General features: G+C 41.0%; 1 protein-coding gene across 1 annotated transcript; it reads left to right on the forward strand.

Moving 5' to 3' along the window:
• The first annotated feature begins 2,216 nt into the window (after nt 1-2,216).
• Nucleotides 2,217-5,524, forward strand: RRAD (RRAD, Ras related glycolysis inhibitor and calcium channel regulator). Its single transcript, XM_005152174.3, has 5 exons — nt 2,217-2,282; nt 2,375-2,741; nt 2,871-2,944; nt 3,474-3,678; nt 4,645-5,524. The coding sequence occupies exons 2-5, from the start codon at nt 2,387-2,389 to the stop codon at nt 4,920-4,922; spliced, it is 912 nt and encodes a 303-aa protein (XP_005152231.1). The 5' UTR covers nt 2,217-2,282; nt 2,375-2,386; the 3' UTR covers nt 4,923-5,524.
• Nucleotides 5,525-21,361: the final 15,837 nt, after the last annotated feature.

The raw sequence follows: 21,361 nt of genomic DNA on the forward strand, positions 1-21,361 counted from the left end.
TATTTTCAGTCATTTTTCCTGCTGAAACACTGTTCTCTCAATGGTTTTATTTAGCACTTTTACATACCTTTACATACACGCCTTTCCTGTTATTTTTTGGCTAGCAAGAGGTCTGTATGTCATTAAAATATTCGTAATTCTCACCAACAAAAGGCCAGGAATATGGCTTCTTGAAGTCCCACCAGGAAACTCCCATTTTTAGTTTGGTTGCAGCCAGCACAGAAGGGGCCCTCTGTATCTTTGGTTCTGATGCTTCACCAGTTTTCCTTCTTTCAGACAAAAGAAATAAGGATATCCCCACTTTATGTGTCAACTTCTAAAGTTTGACCCTGATGCACAGTTAAGGCACGCAGGAAACACTGGTCCAACAGACTCAGAAACCCACTCACAATATCTTCAGGTGAGGACTTAAAGCAGAAACATTCGAATTTTTAAAAAGTTAACTGAAGACAAACCTTTCCTTCCATTACATGGTAGTTACATAATTAACTGTATATAAACACAGATTAATCAAGATGGTTTGGCAAATTCCAATTTATCCAAGTAACCATGCTGTACTTCAAATGCTAACCATAATTTATTTAAATATGATCTAAATTGCTAACCAGAGCTTTATCATCCTGTTTTGAAGTATGCACTTCATTTCACCGCCAAACTCTATTTAAACTGACAAGGCTATTTCGGTTGCTCTTTTGTGAGACAGGCAGAAAGAACTTGCTGTAAGCACTTGGTGATCTTTAACTGCCACATTAACACTTCGAACTGCAGTTATCAGGGCAAAAGGGTCAAAAGGACCCGGAGAGCAGGACTGGAAGACTGTAATTGGCTCCTGAACAAAACCCCAAACCAATAGAATATTCACTCACTCAATTTCATAGGAAAAAAAAATTCATTCCCTGTGGTCAGTCCATTCAAAGCATTGTTATGGTTATCTTTGTTGCAGTTACAGAGCCTGAGAAGCTTAATGTTGTAAGAAAAAAAGGACGTTTCTGAGCTGGTATGCTGTATTGCATTGGCTATGCAACCCCATAGCCCAATCCCATGCTCTTTTCTTCTACTTAGTTTGTTCCTATATCCTGTATTATATCTATAACTCCATTTCCATCACATTCCTACCTCTTGCCTTCTTTAGCATTGCTTCTGCAGCTGAATTGTAAATCCTTAAACTGTCACAAATTCAATGGCAACTGTCCCTGCCCAGAGTCACAGGGATTTTCCCATAGTGATCAGGCTCTAATCTTTTGGGAACAGCAGCCAAAGTTATTTTGGCTGTAAAAATGTCTCACACATTTCGTTGCTAGGTAAACAACAAACTGTATACACGATGCATGGGTGAGCCATTCGGAATACAAGTATAGTTATCTGGTTAGTCGTTTCTTCACCCGATCACAAGGTGATGACTGTGTCACTTATGAGATAAGACTTTCACTGTCTCACTTTGCTGCTCAGGTGAAATCAAGAGAAGATTTTGACCTTTATGTGTATAATATGTTTTATATTCACCCCTTATATCGTTAGCACTGCATGTGAAGACATTGGCAAGCTTGTTAAATGCAAGCCGTAGCACAACCTCTTTTCTCATAATCGCGTTCTGAGCACTGAGTAAAATTAAGCACCAAGTGAAACAAATACTGGAGAGTATTTTCCCTAACACTGCTGCAGACACATAAACTCCTGGTCAAGTAACTTTAGAGATTAATAAACCGCGGAAACCTATGTGCGTTCAACAGGTGCTCTCTCACAAAGGGCTGTTAAATGGCAACAAGCCGCATACATAGGAATATTGCCTTACATGAGGCAAGAGGGATCCCGGGCCGGCAGGAGCGGGCCGTGGGACTGATCCACGTGGCGGTGCTTCCTCCACAAGCGCTCCGAGCCTACCCCATCGGCGCTCGCCCTGCCTGGCTGCGCCGCGGTCCCGGCGGCTCCTCGGCGCCCATGGGAGGGCAGCCTCACCGCCCACCGGTTCGCTGCCACCGGCAGATCGGCCCGCGGCTCCCCGTCGGCCTCGGCCTCAGCGAACGGAACCGAACCGAGCCTAGCTGAGACCGACCGAACCGCATCGACCTGATCCGAGCCACCCCGCCGTGGGCGTGCGCCGCTTCCCCCGTTGGCGGTGGCAGGGTGCCTCGGGCGCATCATGGAGGGGCGGGCCGAGCCGTCTGTCGGGGCTATAAATATGGGCCGCCGCAGCAAAGCGGCAGCACTCGCTGAGGGAGCTGTGGTGCGAGCAGTGGGAGCCAAGAACCACTCACTAACCGCTCTCCTCCGAGCGCCCTGAGGTAAGCGCCGCTCCGCGGAAGCGCAAGGTACGGAGGAGGTTTCCGAGCAGGGCGGCGGGTGCTGACAGTTCTTTTCTTCTCTCTGGCCTCAGCTCGGCACCTCTATGACTCTGAACCGCGGCGACAAGCTGCCCTACCTGGACAAGCGACGCTGCAGCATGCCTTTCTCCGTGCACCAGCATCTGCACCGACGAAGCATGCCGGTAGACGAGCGGGATCTGCAGGCCGCCCTACCGGAGGACGAAGTCGCCGGGCTAGTGCGCTGCACTTCGTACAGCCCCGGCGAGGTGCAGCGGGAGAGCTGGGCTTCCGACTCCTCCGACTCGGTCATCTCCTCGGGCAGCGACTCCGACAGCAGCCTCTACAAGGTGATCCTGCTCGGCGAGCACGGTGTCGGCAAGACCAGCTTGGCGCGCATCTTCGGCGGCGTGGAGGACAGCGCGGAGGCGGAGGAGGCCGGTGAGGATGCTGGCGGAGCTGGGCACCCACTGACCTGGGGGTCCCGTAACTCCCGGGCCATCCCCCTACGGCCACCCCGGAGGGGACGGAGGAGAGTAACTGCTTTTTGTGTACTTGTCTTTCCTGTAGGAAATACGTACGACAGATCGATTATAGTTGACGGAGAAGAGGCGTCTCTCGTGGTGTTCGATATATGGGAACAGGTAATAACAGATTTGATATCTCTTTGTCACGGCTTGTCGGTAGCTCACTCTTCACAAAAGCAGAAATAGCACAGCTACGTCTGTCTAGTTCTCCAGTCGGATAACTAACACTAAAAGAAGATAACTAACATTAAAAAAGTGACATTAAAAATTAGAATTCGTGCTGCCTTTGTTTGCTCCTGCAACTAATTTCTTGTAGCTACTCACACAATTTAAAAATCTGAAGAGCTTTGGAGTGTGGATCCCTTAATGCTTGGAATAAGCAGCACCTTACATGAGCAGCCCAGGGAACTACTGTAAAATTAGAGATGTGCAATGTGAGCAGTGCAGACCTGACAGGATTTCTAGAAAAAAGGAATTTTGTTTTGTAATATGCCTTAATTTTTTTTTTTAAATTGAGAGGTTGGCTTACTTTCACTAACTCATTATAATAAAGCGAAGAAAAATACCTTTAAGGTGCTTACAATAATTAAAACAGTGTTGAATAGACTTTCAGTGCAATAATTCTGTTTCTTGCCTTTTATTTTAGGATGACAGCCAGTGGCTTCAGAACCACTGTATGAAGATGGGAGATGCCTATATTATTGTGTATTCAGTGACAGATAAAGTTAGCTTTGAAAAAGCCTCTGAGCTAAGAATCCAGCTAAGAAGAGCAAGGCAAACAGAAGACATTCCTATTATTCTTGTGGGCAATAAAAGCGACCTGGTCAGATCCCGGGAAGTCTCGGTTGATGGTAAGTGACACCATTCACTTACACAGTTGTGGCTGCAGTAGTAGCAAAGGCTGTGGAGGATCATGGCTAATAGAAATGGTCTGGTTTTAATGTAGAAAAATAAATTCTTTGAGGCATGCTGGAAAAATCAAGCCAGCTGGCTCATGCAGGGGGAGACTCAGTCCCACAGAAAACAGTGGCGAGTGTGGTGATCTGTTTTTGCCATGTTCCCTGTGTTAAATGCCTGCACACGGGGGACTGACTGAAGTTCATCAGATGGTCACTTTTTTCAGGCTGGTGGCAGTGCATGGTTAACCTGTCCTACCTGCAACATAAGTATTTTGCTCAAGCTTACAACTTTGCCTCTACTTACCACAAGTTGGACATGGGAATTTGCACTGCAGCAATGTTCCAGAGTTACGTGCTTACATCTGGAACAATGAGCATCTTGCATTTTGAATGCAGTCCTAGTCAAATCCAGTGGTGTTACAACTTCCTAACATCTAGTGGTATGTTCAGTGACTTGACTTCTGGACTTCAACTGCTTCATTTGTAGCTAGTGTGGAAAACTCAGTTATTACAGCAAGGCAGATGTTCATAGTAGCTCAGTGACTTCCAGCAGAAGTAAAGCCCATTTCTTTCTGTACCTCACTATCAAACAGCAAGTGTGCATCCAAGTGCCAATCCTATATCAGCTTTAGCTCTTAAACAATACTGGGATGCTCTGCTTAGAGGACTGGTACTGCCTTATGTTCAGTGCAATTGGTTAAATGATATTCCTGACCGTACCACAGCAAACCTGGGAAGAGTAAGGGGGCAAAAACATGAGTGTGCAAATTGGCTTTCCTACAATGTTGGAAAGCTCTTCTGTGGCATTGAAGGCACTTTCCTTACTTAAAGTCAAATTTTGTTTTGTTTTTTATTCTGCCAGTATAGATAAAGGCAAAATCTCCATCTCCACTCATCTCTATTTCTCTTTTTATTCAGAGGGACGGGCCTGTGCTGTTGTATTTGACTGCAAATTCATTGAGACCTCAGCTGCTCTTCATCATAATGTCAAGGACCTGTTCGAAGGTATTGTTCGGCAGATTAGACTTCGCAAAGACAGCAAAGAAGACAATGCTCGGAGAATGGCCAACACAAAAAGAAGAGAAAGCATAGGCAAAAAGGCAAGGCGATTCCTGGGGAGAATTGTGGCAAAGAACAACAAGAAGATGGCTTTCAAAGCAAAATCAAAGTCTTGCCATGACTTGTCTGTGCTTTAGGAGCTTTCAGCAAGGCCAGCTTGTTGCATGTGGGTGATGAACAAGCAATTGACAGTTACAAGAACTGTACAGATGATCCTCATGGTGATAACAAGAATGACTTACCAATTGAGACTCTCATTAATGCCTTAAGGTGTGCAAGCAAGTCTGGAAGTTACACTACAGTGTCTGCTTCATTGATAAATGGTTTAAGTTTCAATTTGTGCAAGCAAATGAACTAAATTTAAGTGGCTTGACATGCCCACATTTTCACTGTGTATATATGTTATATATCTTCTTGTCCTGTGGATATCAGAGATGTTAAGAAAGGATGATAAGTATCACCATAGATGTGTCTTGTTTGCAGAGCAAAACTTAAACTTGTACGCAGGCTCGTACACTCTTTTTAGTATAAAGCAAGCAATGATAAATCTTTTTAAACTGAAATTTGGGGATGGTGGAGTAGAACCACATTAGAATGTGACAAAACAAATTATATATATTTAAATGCAGAACAGATACCATTTTATGAAGTTAATTTGCACTTACATTAACCTTCAATTAATTTGTTACTTGTTTACATGTAAATTTTTTAATAAAGTATTATTTCCTGTTATAATAAATTGTGCTTTTCTCACAGTATGGATAAAAGACAGCAGTATTTTTATACTGACTTTTTCACCGTACAAAATATTATGCACAGATTTACATGTGGAAGTTCTGGAACAAGATGAATTTGGAATATCCTGTGTCCTTTTCTTTAATGGACAGTTTCTTTAAGAAGTAAACCCTGCTTTTATGAATACTCTACTTCAACAGCTCATAGTGGGAAGGGGTGCCTTCAGTCTGGTTCTCAGCTCTGGCAGGAACAGGACTGTATATAATGCCTTGAGTTAGTTAGATGTCTGGTGTCTATATTGATAAAAGAAGCCTGTAATGTTCTATGTTTAAGTCTTCTCCTGACTTGATGGTATTGTATTATAGCCAATAACCAAATGTGGGGATCTGGGTTACATTTTGGGGATTTTTCCTTTTCTGGGAGCAGTATACTTACCTACTCCCAAATCTGTAGATAACCTTGTGGTTTCAAAAAGTTCAAAGCAGACTGGCAAGGCTGCTTGAAACAATTGTAGGCTACAGTTGTAGTTGTGGTGTATGGTGGCCTTCAGTGTTGTTAAAGTTTTCATGTTCATTTTACTGTATTATAATTGTGTGTCCATGATATTTCCCTACTTGCTATTCATGAAGTTGAAAAGCAATCATGTCTCAGTGAAAAAGTTGGACTAGCTGTATTTACTTTATAAATGCCTTTTCATAGGATGCATTCTCTTTAATACATAAACTTACTTCTCAGAAACCATAAAACATGCTTTCCTGTCTCTTTCTACTGTCCGTGCCTGAGCCCAGTTCTTCAGAGAGTTCTGTTTGCCCATGATTTTATAGGGGCTGACCTTTTCCATACAGCAGGCACAATGCAACAGCTGTTACACCTTATGTATTGCTTCCCCAAGCTCCAACAACCACCTCTCCACTCAGTTAACCCAATGCTTTGGGAAGATAGTACTGGGAAATCAGGAAACAGTAAATATTGCAGCAAATTGATCTGATTTACATAGGTAATACATGGTAGAATTAGTGTCTCCTGATGTGTTTCTGTTGGACCTAACTGGTTAGATGCACAGTTTAGCATGCTGGTAATGGGTCACATTTCGTATGAAGAGAGGGGTTCACTGAGTGTCCCGAGTGAAGTCTAAAGTGAATAATTCTGTTCTGCTGCCAAAACTCACATTTACCTGATGATAAATTTGAATTGGATTTGGCTTTTTTTTTTTTTGCTAGCCTTGCTCCCTGGCAAACTGTTATCACTGGATTGTCTAACCAGTGCCAGAGCATGGCACCAGGCATCTATTTCCATGGAAGCTTTTAACTGTCAACACCAAAGGAATTGCTCTATTCCTGAAAATTCTGCAGCAAAGATGTCTGAATTCATCTGCATAAATTTGGCACGTACCCATTCATGCACATGCTAAAGTTACTGATAAAACTACATGGTGCTTCCTGTACATCGGTAAAACTTCTGTGTTTCGGATGCTTTCAGAATGACCAGAAAACGACTGACATCTTAGATTGACTTGCGAGATTTAATTCTGTCCATAACAAATACAAGGAATCAGATGCTGTCCTGCAAACACATAGGTTAAAATATGGCATTTCACAAAGTACAAAATGTTACGAAGATGTGTCATTCCTAATGGTGCACCATAACTGCAGCTGCAAAACCTCTTCAAGGTCATAGTTAACAGCTGTGCTGTTCACACACTCTGACCTACAAATCAGATGTTTTACTGTGTTCCTGAATTCAAAGGTTAGGTTTGGACAACTCTTAAGCCTAAAATATTTCTGAGGTGCTCTAGCACATTGCTAGAGATTCATTTAAAATGTGGAAAATAATTTGTAGTTTGAATGTATGTCATACAGGACACTCTGAGACAACAAGCTGAATCACTCTAAAGAAACTTGGGCTAATCTGTAATGTATTCTATCAGTTAATACTGTAAAATAAAATAATTATTCAAATCCTCATTCTACTATTTTTTCATTCATCTGATTGTACAAGGATTAGCATAATTAAGCTATGGTTCATGAGAAGCGGGAGGGTTTGTTGTTATTGCAGCTCTGACAACCTGCTCCAGGCCAAGTTCATATTTTATGCTATAGAGGTACTACCATGAATGCTATTTTGCTGATATTCTGTAGCTCCGGAAGATTGTCTACCCTGAAAAAAAAATTAACTTCTTGGATGTCATTTAGTGGAATTTTCAAGTAGGCCTTTTGGAAGTACATGTGCAACACAAGCTAGAAGTCAGTAACAGGCACGTAACTGACAAATACGTCTCAAAACCAGCCTTCTTCAAAAGGTTATTTGTATCCTTAAGCATCTGAAAGTCATCTATAAGATTTTATAATCTGGGATGTTTTACTGGTGTGGATACTTAGATGCTTGTCATTACTGGGGTGAATCTACACCATGTGAGAATTACTGAGTCTCAGACACCAGTATTTTCCCTTAATTATTAGCAGAGTAAAACAGAGCGAAGGGTAACAGTGGTGTGAGTTTTCTTACTATTTGCCAGTGTACATCAGTGTTAATTCGGAGGGACAGTTCACACAGTCATTTAATCTTTACTGCCTTCACTGCTGCTGCCAGCTGAAATTCCTATTACTGCTAATTGTGGCGGTGGATTTTGTGTTGGCACAAATCCATTTGGAACAGCTAGTTATTAACAACTACAGTGGAAGGACATTGCCTTTTATATGTGACATACATGTTAAGTAAACAAATCAAAGCCTCCTCTGCTTTCTATTGCTAAACTAGCTCCTGTAAATTCCTCGCCATATGAAAAATGTGAAGAAAATCATCCCTCCATCTGCCAAAACCATAAAGCATAAAGTCATGTCACATAAATATAGACAAAATGTTAACTGCTGGGGGAAGACTTAGCATCACCAAAAATGTAGTTTTACTCAGATGTATGTTCCTAAAATAGGACTAAAAAAACCAGGGCATGTTCTACATAGTAACATTGCATAACATCACTGTTCTTTATTGAAAAGGAAAGTATAGTGAGTTGACAGTGATTACGAATCCAGTGTGAGATAAGAGATTGCTAACATAATCTAAAAAAGCGTGGGGCAATACTTAGGCTGAAATTTGCTTTAGTACTCTTCATTTTATTCAGAAACAATATACAGGTTTAATTGCATGTACGTCACAGAGACCTCATTGAGTCTGCAGTCACAGGTGATGTGTGTGCATTCCAGGTTCACTGTTTAATTTATAATTTACCACATGGTGTCTAGCATTGTAGATAATGGACAATTTTACTCCCTCTTTGAATAAAGGAATACTTGAACTCCAACACTACTGAAGTTACTAATTTCTAAAAAGAAATAATAAATTATGTCAGCTCTTCCTGTGCTCAATGACATGAATGTTGAGCAGACAAGTAAAAGATAAAAGGGAGAACACATGCCCATTACTTATCTACAAATGAGATTTCGCTAACCCCCTGTTCAGAATCCAAGGGGGAACAAACTGTTTAACTTAAAAATGTAGTAAGGATGCTAGCACTAGAAGGTAGGAGGCAGGCTCAGAAACTTAGTTCCAACACTGAGCTCTTCACCAACAAGATAATATAATTATGCACCACAAAAATTTTCTGGCTACTGGGTAAAATGGACAGCATGTGTTCTAAAGACTCCTCTCTCTTGTGCTCCCCTCCTCCCCCTGCACTTTTTTCCCCCTATTTATAAATGTGCTGTCTGAATGAATCATTGGAAACTAATTAGGAGCCTACAGATTTTTTTCTAATACTTACCATATTTATCACAGGACCTGAAGAAAATATTAATCTGAACTAAAATTTAGCAGATACAGAGACACATAAATAGAATAAATTTGAAAACATTAATTTTCTCACCCTCCAAAAAGTTTCTCTGAAGTACAAAACAGGGGCTGGAGAACGGACAGGATTTGGAGAGCAAGTGTTCCTGTTCAGAATAGTCTAGCCACCCCCTAAAAATCTCCTCAGCCTGTTTCTGGCAGGAAGTCCCACTCTCATCCAGCCTCATTACACTAGCTTAGATAATTACACCACTGTTAGGCTGGCAGTCCCACTGAAGGTTGTGACCCTTACTTTGGGAATGACAGTTTTCAGTGCAGTAGATGCCTTGGCAGAAGAACATGATTTTTGTCACATCTAAATTGGATTACTATAATGCATTATGCTTAACAAAGAGCTTTCAGGAGCTCCAGGTAGTAGGAAATATAGCTATGCTAATTAAGCTGGCAAGGTCCAAATGAACATGTCACTTCTGTGCTGTGGGAACCCCAAGCCTGGGTTTCCATACATTTTTAGGTGAAGTGATGATCTAGAAAAGCCGTAAATAGCATGAGTAATACTGAAAATGCTTCACTTTGCTGCATGTTTCTTGGCTGGCTATAAAGCTTGTGAACTCACTAGAAAGTCAGCAGTGTTGCTTGATTTTGGACTGCTCAATTAGAACAATCTTTGCATTTCTAATTGCAGGTGTTCAGGTGTCTTACTGCAGGCATTTGAGCCACAGGAATGTAATGCATCTGTCACTACAATGCTAAATGCAAGAGATCATGCCCCATTCATCACTCTTGCAGATCAAGGATGCAAAAAGCATAAAGCGACAGAAATACTTCTTAACTGAACTAGAGCATATGGTGAAATTTTAAACTGTGCCAACTTGCATAAGCTCCACTTTATTACAGGCCTGCCATTGGGATTTATTGAGCAGTGCTTATCAACCTTCTTCAAGAAAAAGAATACTGTAACTGCCTTTGAGTATCAGCCAGGTGCTGAACAACTTTCTCAAAGATTTCTCTGCTATGGGTATCTCAGTTGTTGGGCTTCTTTGTCACACGCTTTTCGTGTCAACTTCAACTTTATCTTTGCAACCTCCATTGTTACACATTGTCACCCTTGCAGCAGTGGCTCAGTGGTGTGGTGGGAATGGGAAAGCGGCACTCCTCTGCTGCTGCATGACTTACTGAAAAACATCAGCTGTCAACAGCTGTAACACAAACCTGGTCACCCCCGCTCACTGCTTTACATAATATAGCCTAGATAAAACCGTCAGATTTTGCTGCATCTAACTCCCTGATTAAGACACCATAGCACATTAAATTACTCTCTCCTTGAATGTCAGTGGTACTGCTGTATTTACAGGGCAAAAGGAAATGGAAGATTTTTAGTTCATCAGTGTATGGAGAAAAAAGAACAAATCTAAGCAATCTGACAGCAACCTCTCACTTCTACCCTATAGTAATCTTTTTTCAATGGAAATCTTTTTGGTTGTGGAGTCTTGTTGCGTTTGCTCTTCTGCCTTCTGACTATTCAGAGTTCTTGGATCAATAGCCTTCCCACCCAGTCCAATATGGAAAATCTTCTTACAAGTCTGACACACACTCAAGTTAAACAAGTTGGGTGAAAGATACGAGCAATGGGAAAGTTTCCATGATTTTTAAAAACACTAATAAAAAAATTTATACAACAAATCGACATTTCTCTGCAGGGTTTACAACTCACAGTCCACATCACTGTGGTAGTCCATTAAATTCAAACAGGAAAAACTGGTTAGAGAAACAAAGAAAACAGAACTCATTAGTCTTTATCAGTAATAAGTATAAATGCAGCAGGTTAAAGTAACTGTCAGTAATAGACTGCAAAGTAAGGCAAACAAACTGCAAGATCAGGCTGTTTTCAGTCTACGTTTTTGTCCTTACCACTAACAAGGTTTCACTTGTGCAAGTAAAGATACTCAACCATATTTCTGATAAACACACAATGAATGCATCTACACACAGCCACTACTTGCAGAACTGTTTTTCTTTCTTTTACTCCTATGTAATAATTCAAAAGATAATACTAAAAACCTAAAGTATAGCATAGAAGTGAAATAGGCACAAAAATAAATCAGTAGCCAGCACTGAGTGAGCAAATAATGCTTCCTGCAGATCTGTCTCTTATTCTTTATTTGTTTTTTCAAGATACTGGAGAGCTGATATATCCGTGCATGCCTGCACAACATTTATTCAAAAGCTGAGCTATTCAAGTATCGGTCAGAACTCTGAATGGCCAAGTCTTCAAGCACAAATATTTAGTATGCAAATATCAAGCAAAGTACCTTCTATCTTCTAAGAGATTTAATTAGCAGAACATCCAACTCTTTTTAGACCAGTTCTAGAAAACAGCACCTTATATTCGAAAGGATATTTAAAACCAAAAAGGTGATAAGAACTTTTTAATGAACAATTTCATACTCAGTCTTCAGAAAGTGACTTTTAAATGAAATTCTTAGTTAAATCCTACAGATCCTGACTTGGTTATTAATTAGTTTATTTTTAATTGCAAGGAGAATAATTAACACATCTTTATTATTTAACTCCCAAATTAATGTTCTGCCCTTCAAGAGTAAGATGGGCTAAAGAGCATTTTCATTTTAATCAGAGAAACTGGGAGTTGGTCAATTTTCTCTCTCTTTTCTGCTGTCTCAGACTGTGGCCCCTTTAAAGTCACAGTGCGCCCACCCTTCCAAGGTGAATAAGGACATCTACAGCCTTCGAAGCGAGAGGGCTTTGCCTGCTTTAACATATCTTTTTGAATGATTATGCCTAAATATCTGCTCATGCAGTATTCATTTGAGAAGTAAGATGTAGAGCAGATGTCAAGCCTAAAAGAACAAACCACAGACAAATTTTGGCAGGAGTTTGGATGTTGTAAATATTGTAAAGGCAAAGCAGCATTCCAGGTGGGAATTTCGGGTCTTTATTGATGGAACAAAGATGTTTAATATTCTCTTTATTAATAAATGTCAGTATTTTATAGTCTTTTTTGGTTTTTTAAGAGAATTTGAAGCATTCATGCACTCTAAATGTTCTGTTTAACGCTGGATGGGGTATGTTTGCTGGCAAATATCAAAGATATAATTACATCTAGAAAATAACATTGGCTTTTCTTGGATTTTTTTTTTCTTTTGGTGGATAAAGAACTGGCTGGATAGTAGCACTCAAAGAGTTGTGGTCAATGGTTCAATGTCCGGCTGGAGATCAGTAACAAGTGGTGTCCCTCAGGGATCGGTGTTGGGATCGGTCTTGTTTAATATTTTTGTCGCTGACATGGACAATGGAATTGAGTGCACCCTCAGCAAGTTTGCCGATGACACCAAGCTGTGTGGTTCTGTTGATATGCTGGAGGGAAGGAATGCCATCCAGAGGGACCTTGACACACTTGTGAGGTGGGCTGATGCCAACCTTATGAAGTTTAACCATGCCAAGTGCAAGGTCCTACACCTGGGTGGGAGCAATCCCAGGCACAGCTACAGGTTGGGCAGAGAAGAGATTCAAAGCAGCCCTGCAGAGAAGGATTTGGGGGTGTTGGCTGATGAGAAAATGAATATGAGCCAGCTTCACTGTGCACTTGCAGCCCAGAAAGCCAAATGTATCCTGGGCTGCATCAAAAAGAGTGTGACCAGCAGGTTGAAGGAGGTGATCCTGCCCCTCTACTCTGCTCTCGTGAGAACTCACTTGGAGCATTGTGTGCAGTTCTGGTGTCCTCAACATAAAAAGGACATGGAACTGTTAGAACAAGTCCAGAGGAGGCCACAAGGATGATCAGGGGACTGGAGCACCTCCTGTATGAAGACAGGCTGAGAAAGTTGGGGCTGTTCAGCCTGGAGAAGAGAAGGCTGCATGGAGGCCTCAGAGCAGCCTTCCAGTATCTGAAGGGGGCCTACAGGGATGCTGGGGAGGGACTATTCATTAGGGACTGTAGTGGTAGGACAAGGGGTAACAGGTTGAAACTTAAACAGCAGAGGTTTAGACTGGATATAAGGAAGAAATTCTTTACTGTTAGGGTGGTGAGGTACTGGAATGGGTTGTCCAGGGAAGCTGTGAATGCTCCATCCCTGGCAGTGTTCAAGACCAGGTTGGATGAAGCCTTGGCTGATATGGTTTAGTGTGAGGTGTCCCTTCCCCTGGCAGTGGGGTTGGAACTAGATGATCTTGAGGTCCTTTCCAATCCTAACTATTTTATGATTCTATGACCATAGGAAGAGTGACTATGTTGGCACCCACAGAAGTCACATAAAAGGCTGAGCAAAAAGGAATGGATTGAAATGAAATCTATATGCAACTTGGTATTTCCATTCAAGGGTATTTATGAAGTAAATCACCTGACTTTGCTGCTGAAATTGCATATGGGGGGTGGATGGATGGGTGGATGGATGGTTGGAATAAACAGGTCAGAGAAGACCTGTAGGTCCAGACATAGTGTGCACTTTTTGATCACTGCCTGCTTCTGACTGTTCCCTTCCCAAACCCTACAGGCAAATGCAGGGGTTCTTGCGCTGAAGCAGAGAAAGGGAGGACAATCAGAGCAGTGCAAACTTCTCTTGTACTAACTTCTTGTCTTGGAGCTGCTTCAACTGCAGCAGAGAGATTGCTGACTTCAACAAGGAGCTGTGGCTGAGGAAGATTGAGTGAAATGTCTAAGCTACTCAAGCAGAGTTTGTTCTTCCATGTTGTTTGCTGAGAAATGTCTTGCATCTCAAAGAATCACCTCTACCCTTCCTCCTTACCCTCCCTCCTTCTCCCCTCCCCCACCCCCAAAGGGCTATTTTTAATTCACTGATTGTAAAGCTTGCTTTCTTAACAGCAGGATAGAGGTTTAATTAAAACTCCACCTGATACTAACATAATCCAGCAAAATCCCATCCATTTCAGGGAATAAATCCCTGCTGAGGTTGGTTAACCAAAGTGATAGTTTAGGCATTTTCCTTTAGTCCTCCCTGAATTTGACTGTATTGCATGAGAAAAGCTGAAAAACCATTCAAGTTTTAAAAACATTTATAAAACATTTCATATGACACTGAAAATGGCCTATTAAGGTCACTTGGTAAATAATGGATGAAGAGCACTAACTACACTCTAATATCTGTGTTTCAGATATTATCCTTTGTAATTTCTAGAAAGATGAACAGAAAAAAAAACCAGGTGAAATTTTTAACACTCTTTACTTCCATTCCTATCTTAATGGCAGATAAGTCACTCCTGGAGAGTCAGCAGATTTAAGAGCTGGTTTTGGAAACACTAACACACATGCAATGTCAGCAGGGTGCACTGAACGAGTAAAATTAAATCAATATTTAAAAGGTTGTTGGTTTGGAATTGTGTTCTTGCTATACCACTGGGAAAATAAAGGTAATTTGGCAATTTGAGGTGTCTTTGTTGTCTCATGAACATGTATGGCATGTTCACAGGATAGAATAAATTTTGAAAACAAAATAATTGCAGGGCAATTTCTGTGAGACACAATCACACTGTGCCAAAAAACAGGAACAAGCATAGGATGATTCTCCAAAGTAAAACCAAAGCTAAACAATTCCTCCACTGATGATTTATTTTACCACAAAAATAAGACAGATCAGTTACCCACTACTAGAATAAGGGATTACATTAATCACTAACAAATTCAACCCTGCTTTGGAATGTTCTCAGCACTTACAGTTCAAAGGTTAAGAAACCATTAAAATAATAATGTCACATACACACAGAAATTTCAACAGAGCAGAATGGAACTAAGAATTAGTTTTCCAAAGAAAAGGATATAATTCTAACACATCATTTTAATTCTAAATTGCAAATTTATCAAAAGGATAGCTAAAATTTTTATTAACATTCTCCCAATCGATCTTTTGGAAAGGAATGGTTATACTAGAATCTCACTTCTATTAGAAATTAAGGGTTTAGCTGTAGAAGTATAGTGAAAAGTGGAAAACAAAAACTAATTGGAACCTAAAGGATCAAATAACATATTTCTTAAATTTCACGTAACTTCAAATGCTGGCTTGTGAATTTGTGATAAAATTTAAGACCGACAATTTCGTGGATCTCTGTTATTTGTGGAAAGCATCCATTTTCAAGTTAGAGAACCAGTATGAGCTTGCTTCTGAGCCTTACCTTCTTCTGAGTTACAGCAGAACAAATAAGAAAGATGATTTACTTCTGTGAGTAATAGAGGAGCTGAGAAGGAGAGGTGCCGTGCTTGACCTCGTGCTCACCAACAGGGAAGGGCTGGTTGGAAATGTGATGCTCCAGCACAGCCTTGGTTGTAGCAATCATGAGATGGTCGAGTTCGATATTCTCTGGACAGTGAGAAGAGCATGCAGCAAGCTCACTGCCCTGGACTTCAACAGAGAAGTCTTTGGCTTCTTCAGGAGTATTTTTACTTGCACAAGTGAAAAGTGGGTTTGGTAAGGACAAAAACATAGAATGAAAACAGCCTAATCTTGCAGTTTGTTTGCTTTACTTTGCAGTTTATTACTGACAGTTACTTTAATCTGCTTCAGAGTATCAAGATAACCACAGAAAATATTTATTACTGATAAAGACTTCAGGAACCTGCTTAGTAAGGTTCCATAGGATATAGCCTTAGAGGGCAGGGGGGCCCAAGACTGTTGGTTGGTATTCAAGGATCACCTGCTACAAGCTCAGGAGTGTTGCATCCCAGCTAGAAGGAAGTGCAGCAGGAGTGCGAGGAGACCTCCTTGGATGGATAAGGAGCTGCTGAGGAAACTTTGAGGGAAAAAAGAGGCTTATAAAAGGTGGAAGCAAGGACAGACGGCCTGGGAAGAATACAGGGATGCTGTCCAGGAATCTAGGTACCAGGTTAGGAAAGCTAAGGCCCAGTTAGAATTAAACTTGTTAAAGTGTTAAGGATAACATGTGTTAAAGATAACAGGAAGGGAGTTGATAGGTACATAGTGAATAAAAGACAGACTAGGGACAGTGTAGGCCCCTTGGGAAGCTATCAGGAGAACTGGCTATCCTGGATTTGGAGAAGGCTGAGGTTCTCAATAACTTCTTTGCCTCAGTCTTCACTGGCAAAGGCTCTGACCGCACCATCCAAGTCCTGGAAGGGAGACACAGGGACTGTGAGAATGAAGACCTTGGGCCCACTGTACGAGAGGATCTGGTTCGAGACCATCTTAAAAACCTGAACATACACAAGTCCGTGAGACCTGATGAAATCCATCTGTAGGTCCTGAAGGAGCTGACAAATGAAGTTGCAAAGCCACTGTTCATCATATTTGAAAAATCATGGCAGTCAGGTGAAGTTCCTGATGACTGGAAGAAGGGAAATATAACCCCCATTTTCAAGAAGGGGAAAATGGATGACCCAGGGAATTACAGACCAGGCAGTCTCACCTCTGTGCCTGGCAAAATCTTGGAGCAGATTCTCCTGGAAGGCATGCTAGGGCACATGAAAAACAACAAGGTGCTTGGTGACAGCCAGTATGGCTTCACTAAGGGGAAATCCTGCCTGACCAATTTGGTGGCCTTCTATGACGGGGCTACAAAAGTGATGGACAGGGGCAGAGCAGTTGATGTCATCTACCTGGACTTGTGCAAAGCATTTGACACTGTCCCACACGACATCCTTGTCTCTAAACTGGAGAGACATCAGTTTGATGGGTGGGCCACTCGGTGGTTAAAGAACTGGCTGGGTGGCTACACACAAAGAGCTGTGGTCAATGGCTCAATGTCCAGCTGGAGACCAGTAACAAGTGGTGTCCCTCAGGGATCAGTGTTGGGACCGGTCTTGTTCAACATCTTTGATGCTGACATGGACAGTGGGACTGAGTGTGCCCTCAGCAAGTTTGCTGATGACACCAAGCTGTGTGGTTTGGTTGATATGCTGGAGGGAAGGAATGCCATCCAGAGGGACCTTGACACGCTTGTGAGGTGGGCTGATGCCAACCTCATGAAGTTTAACCATGCCAAGTGCAAGGTCCTACACCTGGGTGGGAGCAATCCCAGGCACAGCTACAGGTTGGGCAGAGAAGAGATTCAGAGCAGCCCTGCAGAGAAGGATTTGGGGGTGTTGGTTGACGAGAAAATGAACATGAGCTGGCTTCAGTGTGCGTTTGCAGCACAGAAAGCAACCGTATCCTGGGCTGCATCAAAAGGAGCGTGACCAGCAGGTTGAAGGAGGTGATCCTGCCCCTCTACTCTGCTCTTGTCAGACCTCACTTGGAGCATTGGGTACAGTTCAGGTGTCCTCAACATAAAAAGGACATGGACAGAGCCTTGGGTGACATGGTTTAGTGTGAGGTGTTCCTGCCTGTGGCAGGGTGTTGGAACTGGATGATCTGAAGGTACTTTCCAACTCTAACTATTCTATGATTCTATGAAAATACTTGCACTGATTTTGGAAGAGAACTGGATTTAGGTTGTGTGTTGTTTTGTGGGTTTTTTTGGTTTGTTTTTTTTTTGGGGGTGGGGATGGTTTGGTTTGTGGTTGTTTGTTTGGTTTTTTTTTTTTTGTTGTTTGAGATTTTGTTTTGGTTTTTTTTAGGAATTCTTGTTTTCTCTTCAATCAGAATATTTTATGAAATTAGCCGTTAATTTTGTAGCCATCTACTGGCTCTCACCTGGGGAAGCAACAACTCATTTCAGGCCAGCATTCAACTGTGTGACACTTTTTATGTTCTGATTAAAAGTGGGATTATTTTATTTTTTAGAATATTCTATAAATTTGCAGCCCAGCACAGTCATTTCCTATATCAAGCTTTGCCTACAGTAACTAGCTTCAGTTTAAAAAAAGTTTGCTTGCCATGTTAGATGTTGAATTCTTGAAAAGCTGAATAGACAGAGTTGTAAGGTAGTGTAATCCATCTTTATCTGAGGGTTCTTTTTCTGCTCTCTGTCCACTTACGCATTTTCTTTTTGTGCTGAAATGTCAGGTACCATTCCTATACCTTTGCAATACAGAAGAGGCCCCAGGTGCATTTCAGGAATTTTTAAGCTGCAAAAGCAAGCCATCCTAAAATACCTGCTACTTGGACGGTTGGAGCACTGAGCTGAAAGTGACTGCTTTTCATTTGTCTTCTGTAATTCAGACCTATTCCAATGTGGTTGAACAAATGCATCTTGGAATATGGATGCATCTCTATGTAGTTGCTCTAGCTTCTTGCATTGCTTGATGAAATTCCTTTTTACTCCCCCTCCACCTCCCTATTGAGAACAGAAAGTACTCTGGGGGCTTGTCCTGAGGCTGGGAATAAGAAAAGAAAATTGAATGCATCCAAGAATCATGTGGTAAGAAAATGGTTTCCTGCCCAGCCCTGCTGGCAAATACAACAGATAAAATCCCGACCCTGATGAAACACCAAGTTTTTCCTTAGACCCAACTGTGGCCAAAAGCTGTATTTTCTCTGTCATCAAAGATGCAGTAACTTTAAAAAGCACAAAAAGGAAAATTAGTTCTATTTTTAAGTGGATTTTGTACAAATTATCAAATTATGCACAGAAAGAATTCAAAACCTGTACCTCATGTTACGTGTTCTGCACAAGAATGTTTTGACAGATGGATGCATTCAGACAGAGAAATTAAGAAAATGAACCCAGCAAAGGTTTCCTGATTATTTTTGTTTCCAACATCTCAAATATTTGAATGACTAAATGCACAACTATGTTTCTATGTCTGGGAGGCAATTAACAACAAAAAAACTGCGGAAAAAACTTTCATTTTATTTGATTAAAAATAGATCGGAGGTCAGAGTCCTACAAAGGCATATGCTCCTGCCATACTTTCTACTGCAGAGGAGCTGCATTGAGTTGAAAGAACAACTTCAAGAAATTAAACATATGATGGTTGATTTGGAGGTCTGATCTCCAGCTCACTCTCCACACCAGCAATTTGCCAGAGAATGCATGCCCTGATCCTGGCCACCAGGCTGGCCTAGCTTAAGGCACCAGGGAAGGTAGGACTAAAATAAGACCTGGATACCCTGGAGAGGTGCCATCCATATTTGAGAACAACATTTTGAAGATCCACAGCACAATTTACCAAAATTCGTCTACCACAGCTGTCAGGGATTAGAGCCCTTCTATACAAGCTGATGCATACTAAAGAATGAATCAGAACTAAAACTGATAGGCCGCTTTAATAAAGGCAACTTTAATATTCTTCCTTCCCTGAAATGCTGATATTTAGACATGTACCTGATGCTACTTGAATTAAATTCAAAGTAACACGTGCATCTGCATTTGCCAAGCTACTGCTCTAATGACTGACTGTAATACCAGGACATCCACTGTGCTACTAGTATTCTTTTTGTGTAAATTGGTACTTTTTCCTCAGAATTTATTTATTTATTATTATTATTTTATAATTTATCATTATATTATTATATATTATTTTTTATAATTAATGTAAAAGGCATCAGGACAATACTGATAGATTAAAACAGTGTCCAGTACTTGAAAGAAAACAGGAGAAATCAAAAGCATTCATACACTGTTAGATTTTGTTGTTTTTTATCATGGGAATAGTCAATGAAATTTAGAAAATTGTTTTAATTTAGTTTATACCAGGGATGCAATTCATCCAGTTTTCTGACACTGAGCCAGACAACAGGCATAGCTGGCTTTAAACATTATTATCCCACACATCGTTCTTTCACCATCACCTTTCAGTAAACATAAACATTTCCACAGTGCTCTAATATATTTATATTTTAAAAAAAAACACAGTATTTACACTAATTTTTAACCTTTATTGTTCTGTTTTGATAACATTTTTAATTCTAATTATCTAGTACAAATGAACTTCTATTTCACTGTGAAATCCTTTTACCTTTCACTGGGATACTTAAATATCAGATTTCTTCAGTAGACATCCAGTTTTAACATGAATAGAATCATAGAATCATAGAATCATAGAATAGTTAGGATTGGAAAGGACCTCAAGATCATCTAGTTCCAACCCCCCTGCCATGGGCAGGGACACCTCACACTAAACTATATCACCCAAGGCTTCATCCAACCTGGTCTTGAGCACTGCCAGGGATGGAGCATTCACTACCTCCCTGGGCAACCCATTCCACTACCTCACCACCCTCACAGTAAAGAATTTCTTCCTTATATCCAGTCTAAACCTCTGCTGTTTAAGTTTCAACCCGTTACCCCTTGTCCTACCACTACAGTCCCTAATGAATAGTCCCTCCCCAGCATCCCTGTAGGCCCCCTTCAGATACTGGAAGGCTGCTATGAATAAAGCAAGTACTTATCAAAGGATGATGGTTCATATTCACAGTAATATATCATGATGGAATATTTGGATTGTAACACTGTGATACGAGTTTAAGAATAACAATAAATCAAAAATGTCCTTTGTACCACAGATAGTCTTTCTGGTTCATATAAAGTTTGAGTTAATTTTGACCCTAGAGCACACAATGAACCTGCTCCATGAGTTTGCACCATGAACAGAAATCTTACTGTGATTCTGGAAGAGATGAGCCCTGTAACCTTATAAATCTATCCACAGTCAGCTTATTATTGCATTTGTTCCATAATTAGATATAAAAGGGTGTAGACTGACAATGACCTGGTAGAGTGGAAAAGTATGAAAATAAGGTGATAGCACTGTAACAGGTTAACAATGAAGGCTTATGGGGGTTTAGATAAATCTCTTGCAGATACAGCTACACACTGACAGAATATGAACCATTCTCCCCATTTTGCAGGAATAATTTTGTGCTTTGTCACTTTGTCTCACTCAGGCACATAAAGGAGTACTGAACACATTATATTATTAAACGGGCTAAGATATATTTGTGACGTCATTCAGAGTTTTCCTCTATGCTTTTTACCTAAGATGTAAGCTGTGGAAAACATGAACAATCAAATAATGGAAATGTGACACCCATCAGTCTACTAGTTCTAGTGTTTTCTGCTTTACCATGTTGTCTGATAAACATGTTTACTAACGTGTTTTCTGCAGGGATGGGGATAAGATTAATTTCTTCCACATGGCCTTCATAAGTGCGCAAATATTGTCACCTGAGCAGCTACCTGTGTAAAA

Source organism: Melopsittacus undulatus, chromosome Z (genome assembly GCF_012275295.1).
Source record: "Melopsittacus undulatus isolate bMelUnd1 chromosome Z, bMelUnd1.mat.Z, whole genome shotgun sequence".
In the NCBI taxonomy this organism is placed as follows: Eukaryota; Metazoa; Chordata; class Aves; order Psittaciformes; family Psittaculidae; genus Melopsittacus; species Melopsittacus undulatus.

Bases quoted from the DNA above. Each gene is read 5' to 3' on its own strand.
- RRAD (XM_005152174.3), top strand. From the start codon at position 2,387: ATGACTCTGAACCGCGGCGACAAGCTGCCCTACCTGGACAAGCGACGC. The intron at 2,742-2,870 runs GTGAGGATGCTG...TCTTTCCTGTAG, and splicing joins CGCGGAGGCGGAGGAGGCCG to GAAATACGTACGACAGATCG. The intron at 3,679-4,644 runs GTAAGTGACACC...CTTTTTATTCAG, and splicing joins CCGGGAAGTCTCGGTTGATG to AGGGACGGGCCTGTGCTGTT.